The sequence below is a fragment of the Pavona decussata genome, unplaced genomic scaffold, assembly GCF_977016875.1.
Source record: "Pavona decussata unplaced genomic scaffold, jaPavDecu1.1 SCAFFOLD_84, whole genome shotgun sequence".
Taxonomy (NCBI): Eukaryota; Metazoa; Cnidaria; class Anthozoa; order Scleractinia; family Agariciidae; genus Pavona; species Pavona decussata.
In genome coordinates, this window is record NW_028145502.1 from 3369687 (window position 1) to 3383579 (window position 13893).

General features: G+C 37.4%; 1 protein-coding gene across 1 annotated transcript; it reads left to right on the forward strand.

The window, feature by feature from the left end:
• The first annotated feature begins 6232 nt into the window (after positions 1–6232).
• Positions 6233–11225, forward strand: LOC146475471 (nuclear receptor subfamily 2 group F member 5-like). Its single transcript, XM_085115561.1, has 3 exons — positions 6233–6565; positions 9145–9630; positions 10881–11225. The coding sequence occupies exons 1-3, from the start codon at positions 6298–6300 to the stop codon at positions 11180–11182; spliced, it is 1056 nt and encodes a 351-aa protein (XP_084971687.1). The 5' UTR covers positions 6233–6297; the 3' UTR covers positions 11183–11225.
• The last annotated feature ends 2668 nt before the right edge of the window (positions 11226–13893 follow it).

Below are 13893 nucleotides of genomic sequence, written 5' to 3' on the forward strand. Positions count from 1 at the left end.
AAACACAAGAATGCGGTACGGGGCCAAATACAGAGATCCTTGGCATGACGATTGTGTTCAGAAAAGAAGACTAAGTTCAGTTTGTTTTATATTATCTTCTAGACAATTTTAACTCAATTAATGTGTCGGTGGAAATAAAGACACGTTCTGACATTATTGAGATTCAGAATTACGTTTTCGGCTGACGTCAGAAATGACCACGTGACCATGTTTATGCTTCATTTGCCACTCGCTGTTTTCAGTTTCTGAGCAAAATTGTATAGTTTTCCGATAGCTTCATGCTAAGGAAACACTACTCAATTATTTTACACTAGGTTAGAATTGTCTCTCACTATTCTCAGCTATGTACTCATTTTCCGGCTCTGCCGGTTGGTGAAATTTGTTTGATGAAATTATTTTTTCTGTGTATGCCTTATTGCTCAATTGTTTTTTATTGAAATGGTGTCTTTTGCCAAAGAATGTTGACGGATTAAAAATTCATCAAGAAGGGTGATATCTTTTTGAAAGATCCTAATGTTATCATTTTAGTTTGCTTTTAAATTTATCATTTACTTTTTTGTTTCTTACAAGCTTTAATGTTTAGGCTTTATTGTCTTAGTGCATCGTCCTGGTGGTTCAGCAGTGAAATACTGTAATTTATCTTTCGTCTTTTAACGTATTCATTGCACGTTTGTTGGTCCAAAGTACAAGGCCCGATAAATAATTTATACTTTCCAAGATCACGGAAGCAGGTACCACAAGCACTTTGTCGATGAAACTCCATTATTTCAAGAAAATTTAATGACAAGTGTATAACACTCGCATCTCACCAAATTCAATGTTCTTTGTGTAGTTGAATTTCTCCTTTGCACAAATTGTCAGAGAAATTAAGAATGTAACATAGATCCCGAAATTGTACGGGTAAAAGAAGTTTAAGGTTGCTATGGTTAAATTCTGTGCTTTCGTTTGGCCATTTTTCAGAATTAGAAGAACTAAAGCGAATGATGTTGAGTTATCCTATTATTAAAGATGTGCGAATTGAAACATCAATAACTTCCTTAGACATAATATGCAAGTTATATTTTGCACTAAGGTGCGTCTAATTTGACTGATTCAAATCCCAGAAAAATGGCAAATATCGGAGCAGAACTGCCCACAAAACCACGCAAAAAACAAGTGATAAGCTCCACCAAACAAAGAAACGTTGTTTCGTATAAATTATTGCACAAGCTGATACATTGTTTCATTAATGTCTCTACGTTTGCGCACACACAAAACAGTTGTTGCCGAAAGGTTTTGTCTCTGTAGAAAAGTTTACCCGTTTGCGAGCACATGAAATTATTTTCAGTTGGTTAAAAACTGTTTCACCAGCAAATGTTCGCTTATATATACTTGTGGGGATCGTCTCTCTATTTTGAGAGCTGACTGACAAAAGCCAAGCACAGCGCAGGTTCCATTCTTATCTGTAACTTTTGATGATACTAAAATTGGAAGCATGAATTAGACATAAATTCCCGATTTTTGGCATTTATTGTGATCGTTGTGTTCACTCTTATATAATCAGGAACTTGCCTGCCATTCCACGTTCAGTTTGTAATAGAATTCGTCATTCTGAAGGGCTGAAGTTACAAATTCTTTAAAATGGCCACGGCACCTTGTGAGGATCGATGCTGCGCTATATAATCATATGTTCAATGCGGCATCTCTTTTGCCTACTGACCTGTTTGCCGGCCAGTTGTGATAAATGGGAAGCACTGTTATTAGCGTTCTCCTGTTTGAACTGAGCAAGATAGACTGCTTTTTGTCGAAACAACTCGAGATCGATAACCATTGCTCAGTTCAAATGATAGAGATGCTACTGCAGCCGAAAGGATATGTTTATTAAAGGCGAATGTCAGGTATTTTTGTTGTTTATTGTAAAGAAGAGAGTGATATATGGAAGAAAAGACGAAACAACGAAAATCGTTTCATATATGGTAAAATATTCAACGAGACATTTACCGAAAATAACTAAAAAGTTCAGTTACTCTAGTGAAAATTTCCTTTTAATGCGTGCCAGACGAATTAAAATCCAGAAAGTTCAAACTCTTTAAAACTCCCAAGCGTTTGGCCTGCTTGAAACTCTCATGTTTTCTTGGGGAACAACGTAAACCCGTGCGCTGTCGTCGAATTTTCAACCTGCTAAATGTCTGATGTTCCTTGAGATTACTCGCACGCAAGTAACTTGCGAATCCGCTCTATGGAGTCATTGAAAGCCTCTCTTTCTAAGAGTAAACAAATTAAAGTTCTGACTTTTAAGCTTGCTAGGGCAAACGTGGAGTAGTAGAGTCTTCTTCGACAGCTGGCCAGAGTCCAAATTAACTTTTGTCTCTGTTTGGCCTGAAGCTCTCATGCCGCCTTTTTCAAAGATTTTCAATCTACTTGAATTTTATCATATGACGGCCATTCCTTCGAATTCCTTCAAAATGGCGGTGCGTTTAATTTTCAGGATCTGCCATTTTTAAGAATGTTAAGATTGCCATTTGCCATTTGCAAACTGACAGGTGGGGCTAAACAGTTCTAACAATGGAAGGCGCACTCAGTAACTCGCGCGCAATGTCTAAAAATTAAGAGTTTAAAAAAAAGGCGTCTTAGCCGACTTTACCCATCCACAAGACTACCGCCATCTTGAAATCTCGTTTGGCGCAGCTGAATTAATATTATGAATCCTTTCCAAAATGCTACCAGAATGACATTTTTGCCTTGGATATTTTAATTTTAATTTTAACTGTGTAGTTCCCTTTTTTTGTTTTAAATTTCCCTTTTTTGTAACAGTTCATGCAACATTAACAATGTTACGATTTCTGTTGAACTGCTGCTCCGTTGTGTATCGTGTCATGTATAGACCATTTAACATGGATTCAGATAACTTGGGAAGACGCCATTCTGAAGGCTACCACTTTGAACAAACACTGCCATCTAAGTTTTCTTCGGATCAATTTTTTTTTGTTTCTGAGAAAAAAGCAAGCTCGAGACATGTCAATTGATCCTTTTCTTCTGTAGCAATTTTTCTTTTCGCCGTCCGCTGAAGAGCATCAGCATAATTAAGTGTTTTTTTGAAAACGTAGGTGAAATTTCCTGGAGATGAATTCTTGGAGACCATACCCGAGTTTAGAAAAAGAATAAAAAATTCGTCGTCGTATGTTTACGTCGTTCATAAAACGTCCCATCAGGAAATTTCACGTCCTAAGTACGGTTGTGCAGCGATGGCAAGGAAATGTACCAAAAAGTGCGCAACGAACTTGGGCAATTCTGCGTCTGGCTTTACATCTCGTAGTTCGTTTAAAAATGCGGCCACAAAACGGATGGTGCGTCTAGACGAAATTTCTTCGATGGTGCTTCGCTAAAGACGGACTGACGCCGATATTTCGCTCTGACACAAAATCTGTCTTGTGTCCGTCCAGACGGACTAAAGATATTTGCCTACGTTCGTCTGTCTCAGATGCGTTATTGACAGTCTCTAGAGTAAAAAACGGCCGAGTTTTGGCTTATAGAGCATGGGATTTTTACCCTTTCTGTTGCTTCACATATTTATTGACTCCTAAGAGTTCCGTGATTGAAACATCCAGTCGAAAATATCAGGGCTTTTAACGTTTTGACTTTCCAGCTATATTGATAGATTTTCCAACACTAAAGGGCTTTCAAGGTAAAAATAAAAACAACCTGACTACATGCCATTTGTGAAATCAAGATTAAAAAGACAAACGACAGTTTATTCATTTCACTAAGATTTCATCTACATACACAAACATTCGAAATGCAGGACATGTTGTTTGTCGCTAGAAATTAAACAACAGTAGTTCACTGCAATAAACTTGTGAAAAAAATAGATTAAGATCCTAAGACAACAAAAACTGTTCAAAAGCATTATAATGAACTTGCATTGTAAATATTTTTTTCTCGTCATAAGCTGGCAGATGTTTTGGTATCAAAATTAATAAAGAGAGGCTCTGATCGCTTTATTGTGGTACCATTGTTCTAAGAAATGTTATTGATTCTATTTACCCTAACTTGCCAATAACTTTGGTAAATAAGTATTCTTTTTCATTATCTTCAATATTTTAGTCTCTTTCCTGTTTTTGTTTGCAATAAAAACAAAATCAAGACGGAAGATCAGATCAATATTAAGATGAATCGTACCATTTAACGTAACTTCAACATCTTCTTAGTAAAGGTTAGTCACAAAAAAGTGCTCGTTATTGTTCTATGAAAGGGTACCAATCCTATTTACCGCTAACTTGTCAATAACATCGGTAAATAAGTCTTTTCTCATTATCTTCAACATTGTAGTGTTTTCCTGGTTTGTAATAAAGACAAAATCAACAAAGAAGTTCTTACCATTTAATATAACATTTTCCCGTGAAGACAAAGGTGGCTTTTTAATAACCTTACAAAGAAACTTTGCCGATAAATTTCGATCACGATACGCATCAGATCGACGAGTAAATATTCAACATAGAAGAAAAACTATCTTGAGACTGCCTCCGAGAAGTTCCAAAATGATTTGATACCAGTTCTTCTGTTTGGAAAACAATCAACAATCTCATTATTAACATAAAATATTTATCATATACAGAGAAGGTTAATAAACTTTAGCCTTTTGTTGAGTTTACACAGGAGAGCCATTTTCTGTATCTTAGATAATTGATTTCAAACATAAGGTATTTTCACTTCTTTTCTCCATCTTGCCTTTCTCTTTTACGCCCGAATCGGCCCTGCTTATGGTTTTTAAAATGGCGTAAGCTTTCAAGTTTTAATTTGAATGCAATCCCAAGCGTGCCCATTCAAAGGAAAGTTGTTGGGCCGTTCTGGTACCGTTTGCTTTTTGTTTTTTCAATATGTTTTCAAAATAAATCCTTGATCGATATCCGTTATCGGCTACGCTTGCTAATTAAGGACCTAAAATTCAAAGCCAAGACACGTGTATTGAGAAACAGTAATCTTAATTACATAGGCGGCTGTTTGATAACTTCAGAGTCTTCGCAGTTTAAACAATGCATTCTACTGGTGGTCAATTTTACTTGCGATTACCTCTCGTACGGACTGGACCGACACCAGTCAATAAGTGTTAAGCGTGGTCTTTACAGTCCATACGGGCGATTAGTAGCCTTTTATCTTAAGACAAATCTGAATGAATACTTATAGTTACCGCCAATGAGGGCACGTGGCATTTAAAGTTAAACAGACAAAAGGAGATTTCGGACAAACAAACTAGAAACCTTTGGCCAAAGCAATAATTAAAAGTTAACTGTATTTCTTCAGCCTGTAATTAGCAATGTCAGTATACTTCGATATAGAACGCCTGTGTGATATTTACTCATATTTATTGAGGGGTTTTAACAAATGCGTGCTGCCTGTGCGGTATAATGAAAAGCACTCTTTGACATGGAATTTGCGAGTTTTTAATTAACTGGCCTGTCACTGAGAGATATTTGTTCGTATTTACTGGGGATCATAAACGATGGTATGAACTGACTGTCCAGCATGACAAGGCACGTTTTGTAAATTATCAACAGAAACTGGATTTTGTTTGATGATAGCTGGCTTTGATATATGCCGAGGAATGATATTTAGAGTTAAAGACAAAAGTATTGAATGATGCATAGACGTTGCCAGGAATTAAATTAAATAGCCAGTTTAACCTGGGTAGTCTCTTGTGAGGTTGGTAACTTCGATATCAAACTCGCATGTGATATTTATTGGTATTTTGGGTTGGCCTATAAAAGAAAATCAGGGATAATGATGCGGGGTAGAGACAGAACATGCGAGAAAAAGAGTTTTCTTTTGTGTTGTCTAGCATTGTTTTATAAGCTCTCTCGTTTGTTTTCTGGGGGGTGGCCGATCTGGCGGATGGTGATTCTGGCACGTATCATATCATATGAATTAATTATTTCTGTGATACGTGAATAAGAGCGACATGTATTGTATTAAATATTTGGAAAGCGATCAACTTTACCAACAACTTGAGTGTTTGCGAAGGGTAAACATTCGGGCAAGCAGTCAAAGAGACTTTCAACTGCGTTTAAAGGAATGTAAAGAACATTCCCGAACTAAATCGGCAATTTCGTCGAAACAATGCCCTTTTTTCACCTTTACAACTTGAGCCACCTTTCTTCTACACCGGTTAATTCCACGCTTAAAGCTCCAATAGAAGGCCCAGAGCAATTCATTAAACATTTATCAAGGTTTATGTCACACATAACTCGCTGCGAAATCAGGGTGTGTTAGTCTTCGCGGTCGAGCACTGAGAGATATAGTTCTCTAAACCTAGAAAAAAACATGTCGTGGTCGCAGCTTCATGAGGTTTATTGGTACGATAACCCAGAAAAGACGATAGATTGCGCGGTTTGTAACGCGCCGTCTTCCGGACGCCACTACGGTGTCTTCACTTGTGAAGGTTGCAAGTGCTTTTTCAACCGAACCGTTCGTTACAAGTTGTCTTACACTTGTGAGTCTTCAGGGAACTGTCGAATAGATCGACAAAACAGGACGCAATGTCAACACTGTAGATTCCAGAAGTGCGTTAAAGTTGGAATGAGAAGAGATGGTAAGTTTAATTTGTTTTCTGTTTAGTCAGTATAGGAATTTATTTCTTCTTTAGTGAAAACCGAAGAGGAGTTATCCCCCTTTATAGAACGACCGTGCATTTTCTATGCCTTGCCAGTTATGACACAAGCGCGAACCTAAGGTACCACTGCGATATATTTCATTAACCCAGATATGTTGGTATTCTAGCTAACTTTGGGATACGTCTGATACAAAAACCACTAAATTGATAAGGAACGTAACCAGCATTGCAGGACGTTTCCTTTTCTTTTCAGAAAGACAACGCAGTATGCGCATTGACTAGTTAACATGACACCGAACAGATCTAATACGACCATTAGATATCAATACGATGTTTCTTCTCCATAATCTGGTGTATATTAACCCAGTTATAACACTGTTATAAAAGCGATTTAAAGGACAATTTTTTTCACGGTTTAAGAGTTTAGGAAGCTTTTCTCAGTTTAGGGCAACCATCTACTTACTTTTTCTTATTCTAAAGCTGGACAGCCTTCGCGTTTTCTCTACATCACCTTGTTGTGACCAGTGCGACTTATTTAAACGACCCCGCTTATTAAGATATCTGTACCATATTTTTCTGTCTATAACCTGTGGCGAACTAACTTTAAGAGCAGTTTGTCAAAAAAAGTCCAGTTTATCTGTGGGCCGGTTTTTATGCAGTTAGTTTGTGAATGTTCGTGATTCTCTCATCATAAGACAAATACGTGTTTACACAGCCGAGGGCAGATACGCATTAAGCTAAAAAATATCGTTATGATATTATTGTCTCTACAAAATTACGTATCACTACAATGAGAAACAGCAAATAGCGACCTTAGTTTTCAAGATAGGCTCCTTGAACAGAGGTTTTAGGTGTTCAGGTTTCAGCTGACGTTTAGCCGTTTAACTCCCTTCATACAAACGCCCGTTGTGTTTCAATTACTGCCCAGCCTCCATAACCGTAACCACTAGATCTAATATTTTTTTTCTCTTTTTAACCTCAGTTAGCGACCCAACTTCATAGAGACATTTGATGACTAAACTTTAACCGATTTCATACTTTTTCAGATGGTACACATGTTAATAGGAATTTATCTGCTCTCTCCAAAACGACACTTTTTTGATACTTATTTCAGTAACTGGCGATCAGGTTTTTCTCTGCATAATCTGTAAGGCTTCACCCAAATGAAATCGCAACTGAAAGTATTTCACGATGTAGGGATCTAAATATATTTCCTTATCAAAATAAAGGTGCGTTTTTTCATAAGGGTTTGGCATCATGGGATAATTACGACATTGTGCTACAGTGCGAAATTTTGCCGTCCATAACCTGTAAAACTAGTGACCAAGACTGAAAAATAACTGGTTTAACAGAACTGGAAAGTTCACCTTTAAGTCACTTTTTCTTACGCACTATCTTAGAAGCAGGGTAAAGCGAAATTGGCATTTTAACAAACACTCGAAATTCGCTTCAATCCGGTTTTTGTTTTTAAGATTCATAAACTTGCTGAAATGTTGAGGACCAATTCTTGATAAAATAATATGAAACCTTTGGAAAGTCCTGTTTAGTTAGAAAAAAAATTTCTTTTGCAATTTCAAAAAACAGTTTCAAGTTGTATTTTGTCCATTGAAGTTAATTACATCAATTATTTACGAATTCGTTTTCAAGGCTTATGTCGTAAATTTTTAACGAAGAATTTGCGCTTTTCTCTTTTCTTTTTTTTTTCTTTTTATACAAAGGAATTTCGCCAAACTTTTGGCTCGAGTTAGGACTTGAGATTAAAATTAAAAATCTGTTAAAAATACAACATTGGTCGGAAAATATCAAACGGATTATAAGCTTTGAGAAACATTAGAGAGATTAAGAATCGCGTTTGCGAAAAAAGGCAAAGGCGAGATTCACGTTTATGTTTTCTTGAAAAAATAAGCACATTGATGAGAATAGCGCAAAACAGCTCTGGCCTTTCATTTTAACGCAAAGTTACTCAATTTTAATGAGAAACTGAATACAGCGAGCGACAAATGAAGGACAATTATGGTCACGTGGTCATTTCTGCCATTTGGCGTAAACGTAATTCTAAATGATAATAATAATAATAATAATAATAATAATAATAAATATTATTCTTTAAACAGGGTGCGTTCTCACAAAGGTGGTTTTTAGAACGGCCCTCTATAAAATAAATAAATAAATAGAGAAGAATAAATTAAAATAAATACAATGTACAGGCATTACTATTACAATTATATAGGATAAAAGGATTAAATAGCTACTTTATTATACATAAAATTATAATTTAAAGAGATAAAAATTGGATATTAACAAATTACTATGATAAAAGCTGCAGTTTCTTTTTAAACAATAAAATCGATTCTGGATTGACATTGTTAACACTTTTGATGCCTGGTAAGTTAGTTTTTGTTTTCCCCAGTTTGTTTTGGGAGCTGGAAGATGCAGTTTGTTACACTGGCCCTAAATCTCTCTATTGATATTGCGATTATTGCTACTCATGTATTTAGTTATAGGAAAGCCTTTCGCTGGAGGATACAATGTCTAAAAAGCCTTTGTATTTATTTCAGCAATCAGAAGAGGAAGGCCAACCAAGTACTCATACTTGTCAAGATCCTCCAAGTCGTTCACCTCGCAGTTCGACTTAATAACGCTCCTGACCCATTTAGAAAGGGGCGCGAGAGCGACCATAACAGCTGCTCCAAGTTCCCCTACCATGGAGTCCAGTCCAAGATATAAGATCTGGTCATTGTTCACTGCGGCTCTGGAGTGGGCCAAACATGTCCCGATGTTTGCTAATCTTGATATCTGTGAACAGTACGCCATGTTGCGTTGTTGTTGGAGCGATTTGTTTATTTTAATCGCTGCCCAGTACGATTTGCAAATCGATTCCGTGGCGCTGGCCTACGAGATTGAGACATGCACGAGTATGTGTAATGAGCGCAAACTCCGATTGAAGCAGACGCTTGCCAATTTTCACGAGTGTATGCTGCGACTGCGTGGTCTGGAGGAAGCTGAGTACGCATGTCTGAAAGTGATGGTTTTATTTTCCTCAGGTGAGTTTACATTAGCGATGTTTTATACCCTAGTGTGTCGATGAACTTTTATTGTCAAAAATACCCAAATTGAAACGTAAAAATCTGCCCAATAGTAAATATCCCCGACAACAAGCCCTCTTCAAAAATAAGTCGCTAAAAGCCCCTTTGAACAAATATAAGATCAGGATGTATATAAGAAAAAAATATATAACTACTGTTAGCTGTCGTTTCGTACTCAAGAAAATTAAGGCATGGGTCTCTAGTTATTTACTCAAAAAGCAAGGGGGTGGTCTATTTTCTGAAGATTAAGCCGTAACGTTGTGAGACTTTGGTAGCATAATATGCTTACAAATGTCAACATATTGACATACACAACTTGTGTAAATTAGGTCACGTGACCTTTTACGGATACAAAATTCAAGAAAACTTTTGAGCAAAAATGGCACCACTTTTTATTACCTCCTGGGGGCTGCCTGTAGTTTTAAAATTTTACCTATGTTAGGCACTTCATTTCTGTGCCCGGCCCTTTATAAATATTCCCTCAATTTTGAAAATAAACGGCTAATTTATCTTTGGAGGGACTGGGCACTAGTAAAAATGCCGTTTATTTTCAAAATTAAAGGAATATTCAAAAAGCCCGAGCATTGAAAACGAAGTGCCTAACAGTGGGAAAGTTTTAAAACTAGCGGCAGCCTCCAGGAGGCAATAAAAAGTGGTGCCATTTTTGCTCAAATGTTTTCATAAATTTTCCGGCAACAACAGGTCACGTGACCTAATTTGCATAAGTTGTGTATGTCAAATATGTTGGCATTTGTAAGCATATTATGCTGCCAAAGTCTTACGACCTTACGGCTAAATCTTCAGAAGATTGACCACCCCTTTGCTTTTTTGAGTAAGTAACTAGAGACCCATGCCTTAATTTTCTTGAGTATACCAGAACGCGGGTGGTGCGTGAAGGCATGGAGTGCTAAAAGGAGCTTTTTTTCTTTGCCTTCTTCTCTGCAAAAGCATTCGCCTCTCGTGCTCCCTTGGCAAAGGCCGGGCAACGCCTGTTACGCAGACTAACGAAGTTTTTTCCAGTGCTTATTTCCACAAAACCAGTAGGTCTATAAGCGAGTTTCAGACATAACTAAAAGATAGAGAGAGAGGAGGTGGGGGGGATGGCTTAACAAGTCTCTTCCTTTAAAAAAGGGGGATGATTTAAGGGGGGGGGGGGGGGGCTTACGGCTACTACGGGAAACTAACTCTATTTTCTTTTCCTTCTCCAGACAGTGCCGAAGCTCGTTGTCTCCCAGACGCAGAAACAAGCCAAGAAGTTGTTCTCTCCGCCATGGAACGTTACTGCAAGAACCGTTTCCCCGACGAAACGTTCCGCTTCGGAAAAATACTCCTGAAACTGATGGGACTCAGAGCAGTGAACGCAGACGATCTGGAGTTCTTGTTCTTTTCTAAAATGCTCCACCATTCTTCAATCGCGGGCGTGATTAGGAACCAACTAGTCAGCGATTTGCCTTCGCCTGGACATACCTCACCTTATAGGGAGACGAGCTTTAAGAGCACCTGCCAGTAAACAAATAAACAACAACAAGCACCGTAAAACTCTTGCAATAATAAGCCGCCAGAGGGTGTGTGTATGTGTGGGGTACTCTGCAGAATTTTTGGTAGCGGGGTGGGGAGGGGGTGTGCAGCTCAGTTCTTCAAATCCTGACCCTATTTCAGACCACAATATGTAATTTTTCGGTACCTTTTTCAGACCTGGGTCCCGTTTCTCGAAAGTTCCGGTAGCTTGCCGGGCCCGATATAAGTAATTTTGGTGACAAATGTTTCTTAACAGAAGTCAATTTTTGTTAGCTTTGAATACTAAATTTTAAAATCTTATTATTCTATGAAAACATTGGCGAAGTACCATGTCTGTAATCACTGTGTAATCGGCGAAAAAACATTTAAAAATATACTTAACGGGCCCGGTAAGTAACCGGGACTTTCGAGAAACGGGCCCCTAGCCTCTAAAATTCATACTGATTTTCAGACCTGGTTTTTAAAATCCACACCACTTTCACACTTTCCGACCAAAATGGTTAAAATGTACACCCTGTTTTAGACCAAAACGGCTTAAAAATAATACCCTTTGGCGCTGCACAAAATGTACAGAGAAAACGCTGATACACAGTTTACGGTATACAAGTAATTGTTCTGTTTTAAGCTGTGGTGTGGAAAATTCTAGGTGATTTTTGTCTGCAAATACGGATTCCTTTGCAATGATCTGTTTTAGAGCTTTTTTGGTATACAAATAACCGATTGAACGAGAATACAAACCTTTGGAACGATTTATCGTTCCAGAAAACAGTAAGATATAAACAAGCATGTAGAAACATTAAAAGTAAATGGAGACACGAATAGCAATAATCAGTGTATTATTATGTGAAGAGAACCTCAGCTGTAACAAGCGCACAACGAAGAAACAAAATAAATTGTAAATATTGGATATGATAATGCATTTTAATTGAACCACTAAAACATTGATATGGCTAGAATTTGTAAATTTTATATTAGAAACAAATTTCTTTTGTGTTGCATTCATAAAAGTGATTTTTAGAGTTAAATTTCTGATGTACTGTAAACCACTGATACTGTAATAAAAAGTTAACTTAATCTTAAAACTGGCTGTATCGTTTACTTCCGCAATTCTTACTAAACAGAGGTTGATAAGTGTGTAGCTTCCCCTCGTAAAACGAGGAATAAACTTGGGGTTATTTTTTAAGTGAAAGTTGTCATCAAAGTTGAAACCATAAAATTCTCGCCCCTTAATTGAACACACAAGACGTTCTTGGGACCTCGATCATTCAATTCGGTTAAGATCGACCAATCATTCCAATCTATAGAACAAATAATCTATAAAAGAGCAAGGCTGATTTCACGGTCAGGGAAGTATATTTTTCCAATATTTAGAAAGGCACGGCCTTTCTTCTTCAGGGTTTGGTTGAGACTGACTCTGCGGCAAGAGACGTAACAATTTTAAACAGTTACAATAGATACCTAAAAAAACATAGGCTACAGTTACATAAACAAAATCTTTACAATTTGAAGTTTGAAAATACAGCTGGCCAATAGACATAAAAAAATAGCTAACGTTACAACGTGGAAAACGAAAAAAAATACGTGACAAATAGAAATTTGAGAAAGCAGCATAACTTAGGAGGACGAATGACGGGATAAATGTTCATGTCTCATCTCTCCTGTTAAGACCAGCCCGGCTATTTTTAGCTTAGTTGTGCTACAATTTTTTTGCTGATTGGATCTTTCACTACAGGATCCGGCACTTTATGCTGTCACGGTGGTCTTTGCAAATACAGTTAATTGCTGGTTTTTACTGAATTACAATCTATGCAGCTAACTGACTTCACAACAAAACTGACATGACCCCGTGATCGAGTAAGCAAACCTCGTGTTGGGGATTACCCAGTTAAAATTGCACAGAATTTTGTTCTCGTGCGTTCTTCGCTGTTTTTGTTTGTCTTAAAATGTGTATTATTCAAGGCATCACATCAAAAAGAAGTCTACATGGATGAATAAGGGAAGCCAAGACCTAGAATCAAGGAATGGAAATTTGTCTGTCATCTGAGCGCTCTACTCTTCCCAAGGCCTCGTCGGCCAAGAGACTCGGAGAGCCCTGGGGACGACCTTTTGGCGCATACAGTGCAGGCTAATATTCTTTTTATTGGGCAAGATTTATTAAGACTTCGGTAACTAACTTTAACTCGTTTCGTCGATTTCAAATTTCCATTGCTTTTATCCTAGTTCTTTTATGGCCAGATCTGAAGGCCGGGATCTTACTTAAAACACCCTTGAAAATACATTTTGTACGAGGAAACCTTAACCTTGCTGGGGAGAGGTGAGTACTACCTATTTATAGGTTTTGTCGGTGTGTTCCATTGCAAAGTTGTTGTTGTTGTTGTTGTTGTTGTTGTTGTTGTTGTTGTTGTCGTTGTTATTGTTGCCTTCCCAACCGTTTTGGTATAAAAACAGACGATAAAGTTACGATTTTTTTGGTCTGAGATTGGCTATGAAACATATTTGTCTTTTATGTCAGAAACTGTTCATAGATTTAAGACTGGGTTAACTTTCCAAAATTCTAGTCAGTCTATTTGAAGACCCCCTCCCCTCCCCTCCCCTCCCCTTGTATAAACGCAGTACTAATTAACCGACAGAGATGCCAACAAAACAATTTGAAAATATACAGTTTATGTCAACAAAAAAGGAAGCGAAAAATGTCGGATTTTG

Bases quoted from the DNA above. Each gene is read 5' to 3' on its own strand.
- LOC146475471 (XM_085115561.1), top strand. From the start codon at position 6,298: ATGTCGTGGTCGCAGCTTCATGAGGTTTATTGGTACGATAACCCAGAA. The intron at 6,566-9,144 runs GTAAGTTTAATT...TATTTATTTCAG, and splicing joins AGTTGGAATGAGAAGAGATG to CAATCAGAAGAGGAAGGCCA. The intron at 9,631-10,880 runs GTGAGTTTACAT...TTCCTTCTCCAG, and splicing joins GATGGTTTTATTTTCCTCAG to ACAGTGCCGAAGCTCGTTGT.